The sequence below is a fragment of the Equus caballus genome, chromosome 6 (assembly GCF_041296265.1).
Source record: "Equus caballus isolate H_3958 breed thoroughbred chromosome 6, TB-T2T, whole genome shotgun sequence".
Lineage (NCBI taxonomy): Eukaryota > Metazoa > Chordata > Mammalia > Perissodactyla > Equidae > Equus > Equus caballus.
Window position 1 is genome coordinate 40,456,152 of NC_091689.1, and position 15,076 is coordinate 40,471,227.

At 35.1% G+C, this 15,076-nt stretch overlaps 1 protein-coding gene across 1 annotated transcript in view; it reads right to left on the minus strand.

The window, feature by feature from the left end:
* BCL2L13 (BCL2 like 13) overlaps positions 1-15,076 on the minus strand; it is a 92,469-nt gene that overhangs the window by 33,536 nt on the left and 43,857 nt on the right. The window contains 2 exon segments of the mRNA XM_070269774.1: positions 7,346-7,489; positions 14,082-14,151. Of these exon segments, the coding sequence (XP_070125875.1) occupies positions 7,346-7,489; positions 14,082-14,151 (214 nt within the window).

Consider the following 15,076-nt stretch of genomic DNA (forward strand, 5'->3'; position numbering starts at 1 on the left):
AATTCTCCAAAATAAAACATTTTTTTAAAAAAGTAAGTAGTATAAGAGAATTAAGAAACAAAAATCCACTGTACTGTCCTCCAAAAAATAACAGAGTATTATGAATAGCTCTATGACAACAAATCTTAAAATTTAGGGGTAATACCCTAGAAAAAATATCAAAGCAAACAAGAAAAACCAGAAATCTTCCCTCAAAGAAAATACAAAGTGGTTTTACAGGCATGTTATAGGAAGCAAGGCACCAATAACATGAATCTTATACAAATTATTCTAGAGTATAGAAAATGAGCAAACACTTCCTAATTCTAAATTCTTTTATGAAGCCACCATACCCTTAAAACTGAAATCAAATAAGAAAAATTACAAGTCAACCCCACTCACTGAGATTGATACAACTAAATGGTGAAATAATTAAAAACACTCATTTTAACATCAGGAAAAAGAAAAGGATACCTTCTAACACCTATTCTATTAATATTGTACTGGAAATCCTGATTAGTGCAATAAACTTTTTAAAAAGAGACTCATCAAGGAAAAAAATTGTGATTACTCACAGATGATGTGATTTTTTAATGTAGAAAACGCAAAGGAATCTAGAGATCAGTAATCAGAATACCGTAATAAGAGAGTTTAACAAATTTGCTGGCTACATAATCAATATGGAAAAGTCAATTTGACAAAGGTACCACAGTCAGGTAAGATGTTAACACTAGGGGAAACTGGTGAAGGGTATATGGGAACGCTTTATCTTTGCAACTTGTTTTGTAAATCTAAAATTATTCCAAAATAATCTTTTTTAAAAAAAGTTTTTATTGAGGTTATGATAGTTTACAACACTGTGAAACTTCAGTTGTACATTATTTTATTTGTCAGTCATCTTATAGGTGCACCCCATCACCCTTTGAGCTCACCCCAAATTCCCCTGATAACCACTAATCTTTTCTCTTTGTCCATGTGTTTATCTTCCGCATATGAGTGGAATCAGACAGAGTTTGTCTTTCTCTATCTGGCTTATTTCGTTTAACATAATACCCTGAAGGTCCATCCATGTTGTTGTGAATGGGACGATTTTTTATGGGATGATTTATGCATGGGATCGTTTTTTATGGATGAGTAGTATTCCATTGTGTGTGTGTGTGTGTGTGTGTGTGTGTGCGCGCGCGCACGCGCGCGCATACCGCATCTTCTTGATCCAGTCATCAGTCGATGGGCACTTGGGTTGCTTCCACATCTTGGCTATTGTAAATAATGCTGCAATGAACATAGGGGTACATGAGTCTCTTTGAATTGCTGATTTCAAGTTCTTTGGACAGATACGCAATAGTGGGATGGCTGGGTCATATGGTATTTCTATTTTTAAGTTTTTGAGAAATCTCCATACTGTTTTGCATAGTGGCTGCATCAGTTTGCATTCCCACCAGCAGTGTATCAGGGTTCCTTTTTCTCCACAATCTCTCTAACATTTGTTATTTTTTGTGTTGGTTATTATAGCCATTCCAAAGGGTGCAAGGTGATATCTTAGTGTAGTTTTAATCTGCATTTCCCTGATGATCAGTGATGATGAGCATCTTTTCATTTGCCTGTTGGCCATCAGTATATCTTCTTTGGAGAAATGTCTGTTCATATCCTCTGCCCATTTTTTGATGGGGTTGTTTGATTTTTTTGTTGTTGAGTTGTGTGAGTTCTTTACATAGCATGGAGATTAACCCTTTGTTGGATATATGGTTTGCAAATATTTTTTCCCAGTTGGTGTGTTGTGTTTTTATTTCAATCCTGTTTTCCCTTACCTTATAAAAGCTCTTTAGTCTGATGTCCCACTTGTTTATTCTTTCTATTGTTTCCCTTGTTGGAGAAGCCACGGTAGGTCCTTTTAAGACTGATGTCAAAGAGTGTACTGCCTATATTTTCTTCTAGAAGTCTTATGGTTTCAGGTCTTACCTTTAAGTCTTTGATCCATTTTGAGTTTATTTTTGTGAATGGTGTAAGACAACGATCTATTTTCATTATGTTACATGTGGGTGTCCAGTTTTCCCAATACCACACATTGAGGAGAATTTCCTTTCTCCACTGTATGTTCTCAGATCCTTTGCCGAAGATTAGCTGTCCATAGATGTGTGGTTTATTTCTGGGCTTTCATTTCTGTTCCATTGATCTGTGTACCTGTTTTTGCGCCAGTACCATGCTGTTTTGATTACTGTAGCTTTGCAGTATGTTTTGAAGTCAGGGATTGTGATGCCTTCAGCTTTGTTTTTTTTTCTCAGGATTGCTTTAGCAATTTGGGGTCTTTTGTTGTCCCATACGAATTTTAGGATTCTTTGTTCTGCTTCTGTGAAAAGTGTCATTGGGATTCTGATTGGGATTGCATTGAATCTGTAGATTGCTCTAGGTAGTATGGACATTTTAACTATGTTTATTCTTCCAATCCATATGCATGGAACGTCCTTCCATCTCTTTATTCATCATCAATTTTTTTCAGGAAAGTCTTGTAGTTTTCATTGTATAGGTCTTTCACTTCCCTGGTTAAATTTATTCCAAGATATTTTATACTTTTTGTTGGGATTGTGTTCCTGAGTTCTCTTTCTGTTAGTTTGTTATTATAGTATAAACATGCAACTGATTTACGTAAGTTGATTTTGTACCCTGTAACTTTGCTTTAATTGTTGATTACTTCTAGTAGCTTCTCGATGGATTTAGGTTTTTTTCTCTGTATAAGATCATGTCATCTGCAAACAGCAAGAGTTTCACTTCTTCATTGCCTATTTGGATTCCTTTTATTTCTTCTTCTTGCCTAATTGCTCTGGCCCAAACCTACAGTATTATGTTGAAAGAGTGGTGAGAGTGGGCACCCTTGTCTTGTTCCTGTTCTCAGAGGGATGGCTTTCAGTTTTTCCCCATTGAGCATGATGTTGGCTGTGGCTTTGTCATATATGCCCTTTATTATGTTGAGGTACTTTCCTTCTATACCCATTTTATTGAGAGTTTTCATCATAAATGGATGTTGGATCTTCTCAAATGCTTTCTCTGCATCTACTGAGATGATCATGTGGTTTGCGTTCCTCATTTTGTTGATGTGGTGTATCACACTGATTGACTTGCGGATTTTGAATCATCCCTGTGTCCCTGGCATAAATCCTACTTGATCATGGTGTATGATCTTTTTAATGTAGTGCTGTGTTCAGTTTGCCAATATTTTGTTGAGGATTTTTGCATCTATATCCATCAGCAAAATAGCCCTGTAATTTTCCTTCTTTCTGTTATTCTTGTCTGGTTCTGGTATCAGGGTGATGCTGGCCTTGTAGAATGTGTTAGGAAGTGCTTCATCTTCCTCAATTTTCTGGAATAGTTTGAGGAGGATAGGTATTAAATCTTCTTTGCATGTTTGGTAGAATTCTCCAGAGAAGTTGTCTAGTCCTGGACTTTTATTTTTGGGGAGGTTTTTGATTACTGTTTCAATCTCTTTACTTGTGATTGGTCTATTCAGATTCTCTATTTCTTCTTGATTCAGTTTTGGGAGGTTGTAAGAGTCTTAAGAATTTATCCATTTCTTCTAGTTTGTCCAATTGGTTGGCATATAGTTTTTCATAGAATTCTTTTATAATCTTTTGTTTTTCTGTGGTATCTGTTGTAATTTCTCCTCATTTCTGATTTTGAGTGTTCTCTCTTTTTTTCCTTAGTGAGCCTGGCTAAGGGTTTGTCAATTATGTTTATTTTCTCAAAGAATCAGCTCTTTGTTTCATTGATACTTTCTACTGTCTTTTTTGTTTCAATTTCATTTACTTCTGCTCTAATTTTTATTATTTCCCTTCTTCTACTGACTTTGGGCTTTGTTTGTTGTTCTTTTTCTTTCTGTTAGGTGTAGTTTGAGATTGCTTATTTGAGATTTTTCTTGTTTGCTGAGGTGAGCCTGTATTGCAACGAAACTCCCTCTTAGGACTGCTTTTGCTGCATCCTAAATGAGTCGGTATGGTGTGTTTTCATTTTCACTTGTCTCCAGATAATGTTCGATTTCTCCTTTGACTTCTTCAACGATCCATTGGTCGTTCAATAGCATGTTGTTAAATCTCCACATCTTTGCCCCTTCTCCAGCTTTTTCCTTTTAATTGATTTCTAGTTTCATAGCATTATGGTCAGAAAAGATCCTTGATATTATTTCAATCCTTTTAAACTTATCGAGGCTTGCTTTCTTTCCCAATATATGGTATACTTTGAGAATGTTCCGTGCGTGCTTGAGAAGAATGCGTATTCTGCTGTTTTTGGATGGAGTGTTCTATACACATCTATCAAGTCCATCTGGTCTAGTTTTTCATTTAATTCTACAATTTCCTTGCTGACTTTTTGTTTGGATGATCTATCCATTGGTGTTAGTGGGGTATTGAGGTCCCCCACTATTATCGTATTGTTGTTGATATCTCCTTTTAGTTTTGTTAATAGTTGCTTTATGTACTTTGGTGCACCTGTGTTGGGTGTATATATATTTATAGGTGTTATGTCTTCTCAGTGGAGTGTCCCTTTTATCATTATATACTGCCCCTCTTTGTTTCTCTTTACCTGTTTTGTCTTGAAGTCTACTTTGTCTGATACAAGTACGGTGACACCTGCTTTGTTTTGTCTGCTATTAGGTTGGAGTATTGTCTTCCATCCCTTCAGTCTGAATCTATGTTTGTCTTTGGGGCTGAAGTGTGTTTCCAAGAGGCAGCATATTGTTGGGTCTTGTTTTTTAATCCATCCTGCCACTCTGTGTCTTTTGACTGGAGAATTCAATCCATTTAGATTTAGAGTGATTACTGAAATGTGGCAGTCTAATGCTGCCATTTTATGACTTGTTTTCCAGTTCTCCTGCTTTTCCTTTGTTTCTCATCCCTTGTATTTCGGACTACCAATTCAGGTAGGTAGTTTTCTATGCTGGTTTTCTCCATATTTGTAATTTGTCTCTCTGTTCTAATTATTTGTTTAGTGGTCACCATGCGGTCTGTACAAAACATCTCACAGATGAGACTCCATTTTCTGATAGCCTCTTATTTCCTTAGACTAAGGTGGTTGCATCCCTTTCCTCTTCCCCTTCTAAGTTGTTACTGTCACATCTTTATTGCTTCTTGTGCTGTGAGTTGGTTAAAATGACAAGATTATATTCATTCTTGGTGTTTCCTTTCCCTTTATATTCAATGTTATACTTAAGCATTTGCTAACCTATTCTGATGGAGAGTTGCAATTTTCTGATTTTGTCTTTCTACTTATCTCCTTGCTCAAGGTTTTGTAACTCCTTTCCTTCCCGCCCCCCCCCCCACCCCCCCGCCCAGGTATGAGGGCCTTCCTGAAGATTTCTTGTAGGCAGGGTCTTGTGGCGATGAACTCCCTTAACTTTTGTCTATCTGGGAAAGTTTTTATTTCTCAATCATATTTGATGGATATTTTCGCTGGATAGGGTATTCTTGGCTGAAAGTTTTTGTTCTCCAGAATTTTGAATATATAATTCCACTCTCTCCTAGCCTGTAAGTTTTCTGCTGAGAAATCTGCTGACAGCCTGGTAGGGGTTCCTTTGTAGGTTATTTTCTTCTGCCTTGCTGCCCTTAACATTTTTTCTGTGCCATTTACTTTTGCCAACTTTACTACTATAAGCCTTGGAATTGGTCTTTTTACATTGATAAAGTTTGGAGATCTACTGGCTTCTGTCACACGGATTTCCAGCTTCCTCTCCAGGTTTGGGAAGTTCTCAGCTATTATTTCTTTGAACAAGGTTTCTGCTCCATTCTCCTTCTCTTCTCCCTCTGGGATACCTATAATCCTTATGTTGCATTTCCTAATTGAGTCGGATATTTCTTGGAGAGTTTCTTCATTTCTTTTTAGTCTTAGTTCTCTCTACTCCTCTATCTGAAGCATTTCTATATTCCTATCATCCAGATTGCTAATTCTGTCCTTGATATTATCAGCCCTACTGTTCAGAGAGTCCAGATTTTCATAATAATCTTGTTTTAATAAACAATTTTAAAAATTAATAAGTCTAACAATATTAAGTGTTAGGGATGATGTAGAAAAACAAAAATTCTTATATATTGTTAACAGAGTTTCAGTCGGAAAACCACTTTGGAAAACACTAGCATTATCTTGTAAAGACATGTTTATGCTCTTGGACCCAGAAATTCTACTCCCAAGTATACAGCCAAAGGAATTCTTACAGGTATGTATAAGAATACTCATACAGCAGTGTTTGTAACAGTAAAAAGGTGAAAATGTCTACTGACAAGGCTACAGATAAATAAACTATAGAAAAATAAATTATGATATATTTACACAATGGAATACCAAATGTCAGCCAACACATGAACCTAAACAATGCATTCCCAACAGGGATGATTTCAAGGGTGAAAACTGGTTTGGGGAAGTGGGGGAAATCTGAGATATTAATATTACAATGGCTTGTGGCCCTCCTATGGGCCACAGTACTTAAAAAGACATATTTGTAGGGGCTGGCCCTGTGGCTGAGCGGTTAAGTTCACGTGCTGTGCTGCAGGTGGCCCAGTGTTTCGTTGGTTCGAATCCTGGATGCAGACATGGCACTGCTCATCAAACCACACTGAGGCAGCATCCCACATGCCACAACTAGAATGACCCACAACGAAGAATATACAACTATGTACCGGGGGGCTAAGGAGAGAAAAAGGAAAAAAACTAAAATCTTTAAAAAAAAAATTTTTAAAAAAGACATATTTGTGGTATTAAAATTTCATGGGCGGGGAGAAGGGAGATGATTAGGATAAAAATGTCTGAAAAGGATCCTTCGGGGAGGGATAATGAAAAGAAAGTTGAGAAAAAATGACCTAGATGAATCTCAAGAACATAACATCAAGTGAAAAAAGCAAGTTATGGAAGAATACATATAGTATGATGCTATTTACATAAAGTCAAAACATAGAAAATATTGTCTAGGGATAGATAGATAGATATGTGGTTAAAGTATAATAAAAACACAATTTAGAATAGGAGTTACCTTTGCCAAGTAGGTACTTCACAACACTTTTGAATTGGCTGTGTTCTTTTCTTGGATTGAGATAGTAAATACATAACTGTTTATTTTATTATTCTTCACCCCGTAGTTATTCACGTAATTTTATTAGTATGAAATGTTTCAGAATTAGAACTACTGAGAAGAACTACTTAAAAATATCACATATTGATTTATTACAAGTAAAATCTTAGTAGTTAAACTGTATGAATAGACTTTCCATGGATTGTCATCCATTCAATACTAAATAATATTAAAATATTAAACCTATGCTGTTAAAAACAACCACCATGAGGTACTTAATTAAAAAAAAAATTTTAAAAAAAAGTACACAACAGCTCATACCCAGCCACCTTGCTGAATGATGTACTCTGCTGCATAGTCCTCAAGGTACGTCACACCAAACTGCAGCAAGGCACTCAAAGGTTCTTGACCACGTCTTGTTAACTCCAAAAGCATTTGTCGTAGCAAAATCAGAGGCACCAAAATCTTCAATGCAAAGATGAGAGTAGAAAAACAAACTGAAATTCTTATAATTCATTTTATATGTTCAATTACCAGAAAATTACATTCAGATGCATCATTATGGAATTTCATTTTTATTATAATAAAGGAAATAAAACATTGACTTCTACTAGAATTTTTCTGACTAATGCATGTAGGTTTTATACCATAGGGTGCTAGAAATAATTATTATATAAAAATAATTTGGCTCATGTGCGTATGTGTATCAAACAACATATGTATAGGAAATTCACACTGAAGCATTATTTATAACAGCAAAAGACAGGAAACGACCCAACAGGGACTGGTTAAATTGATTTTGGTCATCCAGTAAAATATCACATAGTTGTTCAAAAGACTGTTCACTGCCCAATCACCAAAGAATTATTTCCAGGAAAAGAATCAAGATATAGGAGACTGTATACAATGATGGTATCCTTTGTGTAAAAACACAAAACAATACATATACATACATACATGTTTGTACAATCCTATAGTATCTCTGGAAAAAACACACAAGAAACTGGTAATAGTGGTAGCCTAACAATAGGAGAACTAGGTAACTGGCAGCAAGGGTGGGACACTATTTTTCAATGTATACCATTCCATACTTCTTGCATTTTGTACTGTGCTTTTATTACCTATTTAAAAATAAGAACTTTCAAAATTATGAGCTATCTTATAAAGGTCATCAAAACCAAAGGAGTTATTATCATTCCTAATAGCTCTGTGGCTCAATATTTAAAAATCATCAAAATTTATGACAAAGACTAACTAGAGAGCCTTGCATTCCCTTAAAAATTGCACATTGAAAAGAACTAAGTATTTCCAGTTAACCATCTGCATGCAATCCTCTCTTGCCTGAAACACCAAGAGGTCTCCACATGACTGGAAAAGGAATGCGAAAGGAAATGAAACTAAGTCCAGTTCTTTGTTACTGAAGGCCAAGGTAATAACTGAGGGATTACAAAATATTTCTGCAGAAGAGGACAAACAGAAAAAACACTGAGTTTATATTCTTACTAATATTCTTTGGCTTTTACGTAAAAGTAGCCCTGAGGGAATCTGTATCAAAGTCTGAAAGAAAGAATGTAACAAACACATATCTTCACTTTTTTGATATTCTAAATGAACTCCAGCCCTAAACATATTAAAAACCTCTTCTTAATGTTAATGGAGGGTATAAGGCTGTAAAGAATATATTAGGCTTTTTCCACAATTAGAAAACCTGTCATACTATTAAAAACAAACACAAAAAACTATTGTTCATCTAGCCCCATTATTTTGTCTTAGCAGGAGCAGTAAAGAATAGCTTGTGAATCAGCTGATTCACATCATATCAACCTGAAAGGTCTGGAATGTTCTGACTTCCCATAATAATCTACTCATATCCAACAATTTAGTTATTTGTGTTTAAGCTCTTAGGGAAATGAGATGCAAACATTTTATACTTGCTACATAAAATAATACTTCTATTTGTTCCAAATTTATCTATCTCATATCAAAAACTAGATGCCTTAGTTTTACTCTATAATAATCTAGAGGTAAAACTGTAATCCTCTTTCACTCCTGTCTTAATTTTAGTCCTTAATCACATTCCCCCTCATTCACTATACTTTTTAGGCTGAAATCTACTAATCTTTTAGTCCATTCTTCATATGGCAATTCCTCCATTGCTTTGATCATTTAAGTTCTCCTTTCCTGGATCTTCTCCATCCCAATTACATCTGTCTTGAAATTGCAGTAACAAGAGAGCAGAAACTTTATTTTACAGGACTAACCTCTTCTACTTCGTTGATAATACATGTTATGTCTATTTTACCTATCTGACATATTATCTTCAGGGACCTGTATGATGACTTCCAGACCCAATAACTTTTAAGTACAGTTTAGATTGTCTTTATATAGTTAAACCCACTTACCCTCTAATTTTTGTGAGTGATCATACACAAAGCTTCACTGAGTTATTTCTACAACTGATCTCTATCAATTTGGCATTTCACTAGCCAAAAGAATTTTATATCATCTTTACACCTGATATGTTTTGTACTCTCCCTCCCACAGTATTAAAGAAACATTAAAATAAAACTGGATCCTCAAGCATCCATTCCTAGAAGATCCCACTATCCGTATCTCTAGGACTAAAAAGTAATCAAATAGTCTTACCCTTTGAATTCCTTACTGTAAATCATTTCCTTACTGGATAACAGTACTCCCCACAATCCATATAAATTATTTTTTTCTTCAATAACTTTTGCAATGGAATGCTAAGGTACTTGTGACCATCAAAAAGGATTACCTGCAGGAGCTGTCTCCTCATATGTACCATGTGGTGTCTTCCTCCAAAAGGTTAGACTTGGCTAACATTATCCTTTTATTAAAGAATATATGAGCTTGCCTGGTGTAGAAATGAAGTATACCAATTTATAGCTCAGAGGGTCTCTTCCAATAGAATAGATATTTGCAATGATAAACTACATATTTTGGTCCATTGATCTACTATTTAACCTGCCTATGCTTAATAATTCTAGTAAATGTCACAGCCCACAAATTTTATCTGGACCTGATTTATTGATTAGGTTTGTATGTCTTTGACCTATCTGCTTCAAAATAACATTTAAGAGACAATGAAACATTATGTATCACCTAGTGATGCAAGAGGAAATAGAGAACACCACAAATAAAGTATTCCTGCCAAAAAGATTAAACCTGAATATGATTAGGCCTCTAGATCTACCTACCAATGGAAAGGAAAGATAGATACAGAGGAACACATTACGTGACATCTCAGTGATGCAGTCAATAAACTCCAGAAGGTAGGAAATTTTACAAGACAAATAACTTATAAGTAAATTAGAGAAAAAAAACACAAGAAGGTGAGAAAGCCTACACATTAAAAGAGACTAAAGTCACATATTGTATGATTGCATTTATATGAAATGTCAACAGCAGGCAAATTCATAGAGACAGAGTAATATTGTCAGAGGCTGGGAGAAGCAGGAAATGGGGAGTGACTACTACTAGGTATGAGGTTTCTTTTTGAGAAGATAAAAATGTTCTGGAATTAGACAGAAGATGGCTGCAGAATTCTGTGCATGTACTAAAAACCACTGAATTGTATACTTTAGAATGGTATAAAAATTATATTTCAATTTTTTTAAAAATGGGAAAAACTTAAGAGACATATCAACCAAATACAATGCATGGGCCTTGTTTGGATCTTGATTAAAATAAATCAGCTTAGAAAAGTACCTTTATGAGACAACTGAGAAAATCTGAACACTGAACAGTGAATAGATTATGTGATGATTTAGAATTACCGTTAATATTTTGAGGTGTAATGATGGTATTATCATTTGGTTTAAAAAAGGATACATCATCCTTGGGAAACACATACTAATGTATTTATGAATAAAATGATATTATGTCTAGGGTCTACTTCAAAATAATCTAGAAGGAGAGTGGGAAGAGTGTGGGGAGGAATAGATGAAACAAGACCAACCATATACTGATAATTGTTGAAGCTTACCGATGGATTACATGGGATTTCCTATACTACTCTCTCTGCTTTTGTGTATGCTTGGAATTTTAATAATAAAAGATTTTAAAAGATTAGTGATTTAACATGACACTAAAAATTAACCAAGGCAAATAATTCATTTATCTTTATTATTTTTCTAAAGTCTATTTATTACACTATGAAAATCATGCACTAACATTCTAGCTAACTTTTTCCTCTTTGATGGTTAAGCTTTTGTTTTTCAATAAGCAGATAAGTACATAGGAAAAAAACAATACTCATGAGAGGGGAAAAAAAAACCCTACAATTCGGAGATAACTATTATGTACTACTTAATGTTTTGGCACATACTCCAATTATTTTTCTAGGCATATAGAAAAATGTTGTCCCTCGGTATCTGTGAGGGATTGGTTCCAGGATTCCCCACAGATACCAAAATCTACAATGCTCAAGTCCCTTACATAAAATGGCGTAGTATTTGCATGTAACCTAAGCACATCGTCCTATATACTTTAAATCATCTCTAGATTACTTATAACACCTAATATAATGTAAACGCTATTTAAGTAGTTGTTATACTGAATTATTTAGGGAATAACAACAAGAAAAAAAGGTCTGTACACATTGGTACAGAGGCAACCTGCGGTTGGTTGATTCTATGGATGCAGAACTGCAGATACAGAGGGCCGACTACATGCAATCTACATTTATACATTTCCTTTTTTCCCTTTTTTTTTTTTGAGGAAGATTAGCCCTGAGCTAACATCTGCTGCCAATTCTCATTTTTTGCTGAGGAAGACTGGCTCTGAGCTAACATCTGTGCCCATCTTCCTCTGCTTTATATGTGGGATGCCTACAACAGCATGGCTTGCCAAGCGGTGCCATATCTGCACCCGGGATCCGAACCGGCAAACCCTCAGCCACTGAAGCGGAATGTGCGAACTTAACCGCTGTGCCACCAGGCCGGCCCCCGTTTACTTTTTTTTAAAGAAAAGATCATGCTATTAATACAGGTTTGTGACCAGCTTTTTTCCTCCACTTCTTTTGATATATTTAAAGAGTATTCTACCAAGATGCTTTTAAAACCCCTATACAGATAAAGTGATATTCAGTTTGCCCTAACCTGGCATGCTTTGTAGACATGTTTTTCTTTTCCCTCTGACGGGTGTTTCATTTGAGCCTCGTTTACCTGCCAGAGAGCCACACTCATATAACAATGTTATATCAGAATTTTGCAAACATTCATGTAAAATGTAAAATAGGAGCTGTTTCAAATTAGCCATCTGACTTTGATTTGGGGGGCATTTCAGTTGCCTATCATAAGCCAGGTTCTTTTCAGCCCTAGAGGGCTTAGAAGGAGAATAATATTGGATTCAGTGAAGCAAGTAATATTCAAATTGGCATGCCTCATTTATATGAGGTTATCAAACCACAGCCTCAAAGATCAACAGTTGGCCCTTGGTCCAGATGAGGGACTAAAATGGAAGGAGGGAATGGACAAAAAGGATGGGTGAAGAGAGACAGTGAAGACTAGGGTTTACTCAGATTTTTTAGGATAACCCTAGGATCCAGTCAGAGGAGGATATATAAGAGTTGATTATAACAGTTACCAGACAGGAGTGACAGGAAGAGAACATAAAATAGGGGATGAAGGCTACTAATACTAGGTACCTAAATATTTGTTGTTGGATATTCTAAGCTCATAGTATATGAGCTCATTTTTATTTATAAAATCTATTTCAAATTTCCATCCAAGAGAGGTGTTTTTACTCCAAGAAAGCGAATGAAACAGATATTTTAACAAATTATTTATAGGTAAGTAACACAGTAAAATTCCATAACAGTGACTATTTGGGAACAAGGTCTCGTGTGTTAAATCTAATATAATAGCTGCTGTTTACTGAGTGCTTACTATTGTAAGCACTTATTTTTTATTTTTTAGCACTTTCAGACAACGTGCTAAAAGCATTTAACATATATCATATCATTTAATTCTAATAAAACTTATGAGGTTAGTATTATCAGCTCCATTTAACGGACGTGAAAAGTAACATTTAGAGAGCTTACTTAACCTGTCCAAAGACACGCATCCAGTCCATGAGAAAGCTGATATCTGAAACAAGTCTGATTACAAAGCCTATGATGCTAATTATTATACTATAATGCCTCCAAAGCCTGTATTAAGGTGAGTAAAAATAATATACATCAATTAGGTCACATGGTCTGACATATTATTAACAATCCTGAGTAGAGGTGGCTATTTATAAAAATAATTCTACTGAATTTTCTCATCCCTAGCACTACATCATTGAGGGCCATATTTCTTCCTCACACTGAGCTGAGCCATCCTATACCGCATCCCCTTAGACTCTCTGCCTTTTCAAAATGCTAAGTAGGTAATACTGTATGAGATAACGGATAAGCAGTATGGTATACTAGAAAAAAACACTGAAGCTAGAATCAGCAGATCTTAGCTCTAGTGTCGGTTCCATTATTTACTAGCCAAGGGGTCCTAGACAAGTCATTTAATTTTTTTCTCTCATTATTTACCTGACCTAACTAAACAACAAAACAAAAGCTAATAAAATCCATTCAGTCTTCTGCAAAGGATGGTTGTAATGATCAAATGAGATGTGACATGAGATACCCTGTAAACTATAAAACACAAATGGTATTATTCATTTAAGAGAACCAGAAGAAGTTGTGCCCCAAATGAAGCCATTAATTCTTTTTTTCCCAAGACACTCACATGTTAACAAATAACCAACCATCTAGAGATACATGTCCCAATGCAGAGAAACGAAGAAATGATGAGAAATTCAGACGGAGAGGAAGGAAGAGGGGCATACTATGGGACACTTATTTTTGGGCCAACCAGAACCTTGGAACGTTAATCAAAAAACTACTTTAATCAAAAATATCCACATAACACAGTTGGATTTATGCATTAAATAATGAGTTCTAAGAGTTTTCTCTTATATAATGCTAGCAATTCCTTCTGTACTTTATCTTTAACACACTAAAATCTTGAAAGAGAAAAGATAATTTGGTTAATACCTTATTCCAGCCGTTGGCATGAACTGTAGTCTCCAGTGTACATTCCCGATATGCCTGATATGTCACTGGCCTGTAGAGATTTTTTTAAAAGTCTGTGTCATAAATAAGGAAAATTCTAAATCTCCAGATGAATAAACATACAGTTACTACTCTGCTGTTGAACTTTTTACTAAAGTAACAAAGATTATTCAATATATTGTTTCGTATGAAACAGGGCTTTTAACATTTGGTATGCGTTTTTCTTGAAGGATTACTCTATAGGCTGAGATGCATGCTAACAGCTTGGGAAAGCGGTTAATAACGTAACAAAATAATAATAAATAATAATTTTTTCATAATTGCTTGAAACTCATCCAACAGGATTTCTATGTTGCAGATAAACATAAACACTGGGTTATTAATATAGGGTCAAATAATAACAAATAAAAATTATCTCTAATAAAATTAAAAGCACAATTTTAACTTTTTTAAAAGGCAAAAAATCTAAAATATTTGAAAATTAAAGAGACATGTCACTGGAAGATTTTTCAAATAGAGGATATAAGGAGTTTGAATAAACAAGGCCAATAAACGGAGCTCTATTTTTAACTTGGAGTCTTATGACATAAAATCCTGGAGGGCAGAGAGATAAGCCTTTCTGATTATTTCCATGTAAGTTCTATTCATACCAAAAACTCAAATCATTGAGTGATGACAACAATGCTCCCTCACTAATTTATTGAGGGCCTTTAAGTACTGTATTCTAAGCCTTGGTTGCACGAGCAAATTAACAACAACAAAAATACTTGGTACCAAGTAAAATAAGCAGGAATCAATAGCTTGGGTAACAGGTGTAATAAAGTTTACCCCCCGCTCCCCTTTGTGGGCAAAGTATTAACATACATGTAAAAAAGGACAGGAGTCTATTATAGGATTTTAAAATCTACTCCAAAGGCATTTTCTGCTCTGATGTCTCTGGCCTGTGATCTCTTCAGCCTATGAATATTTTAGATTGA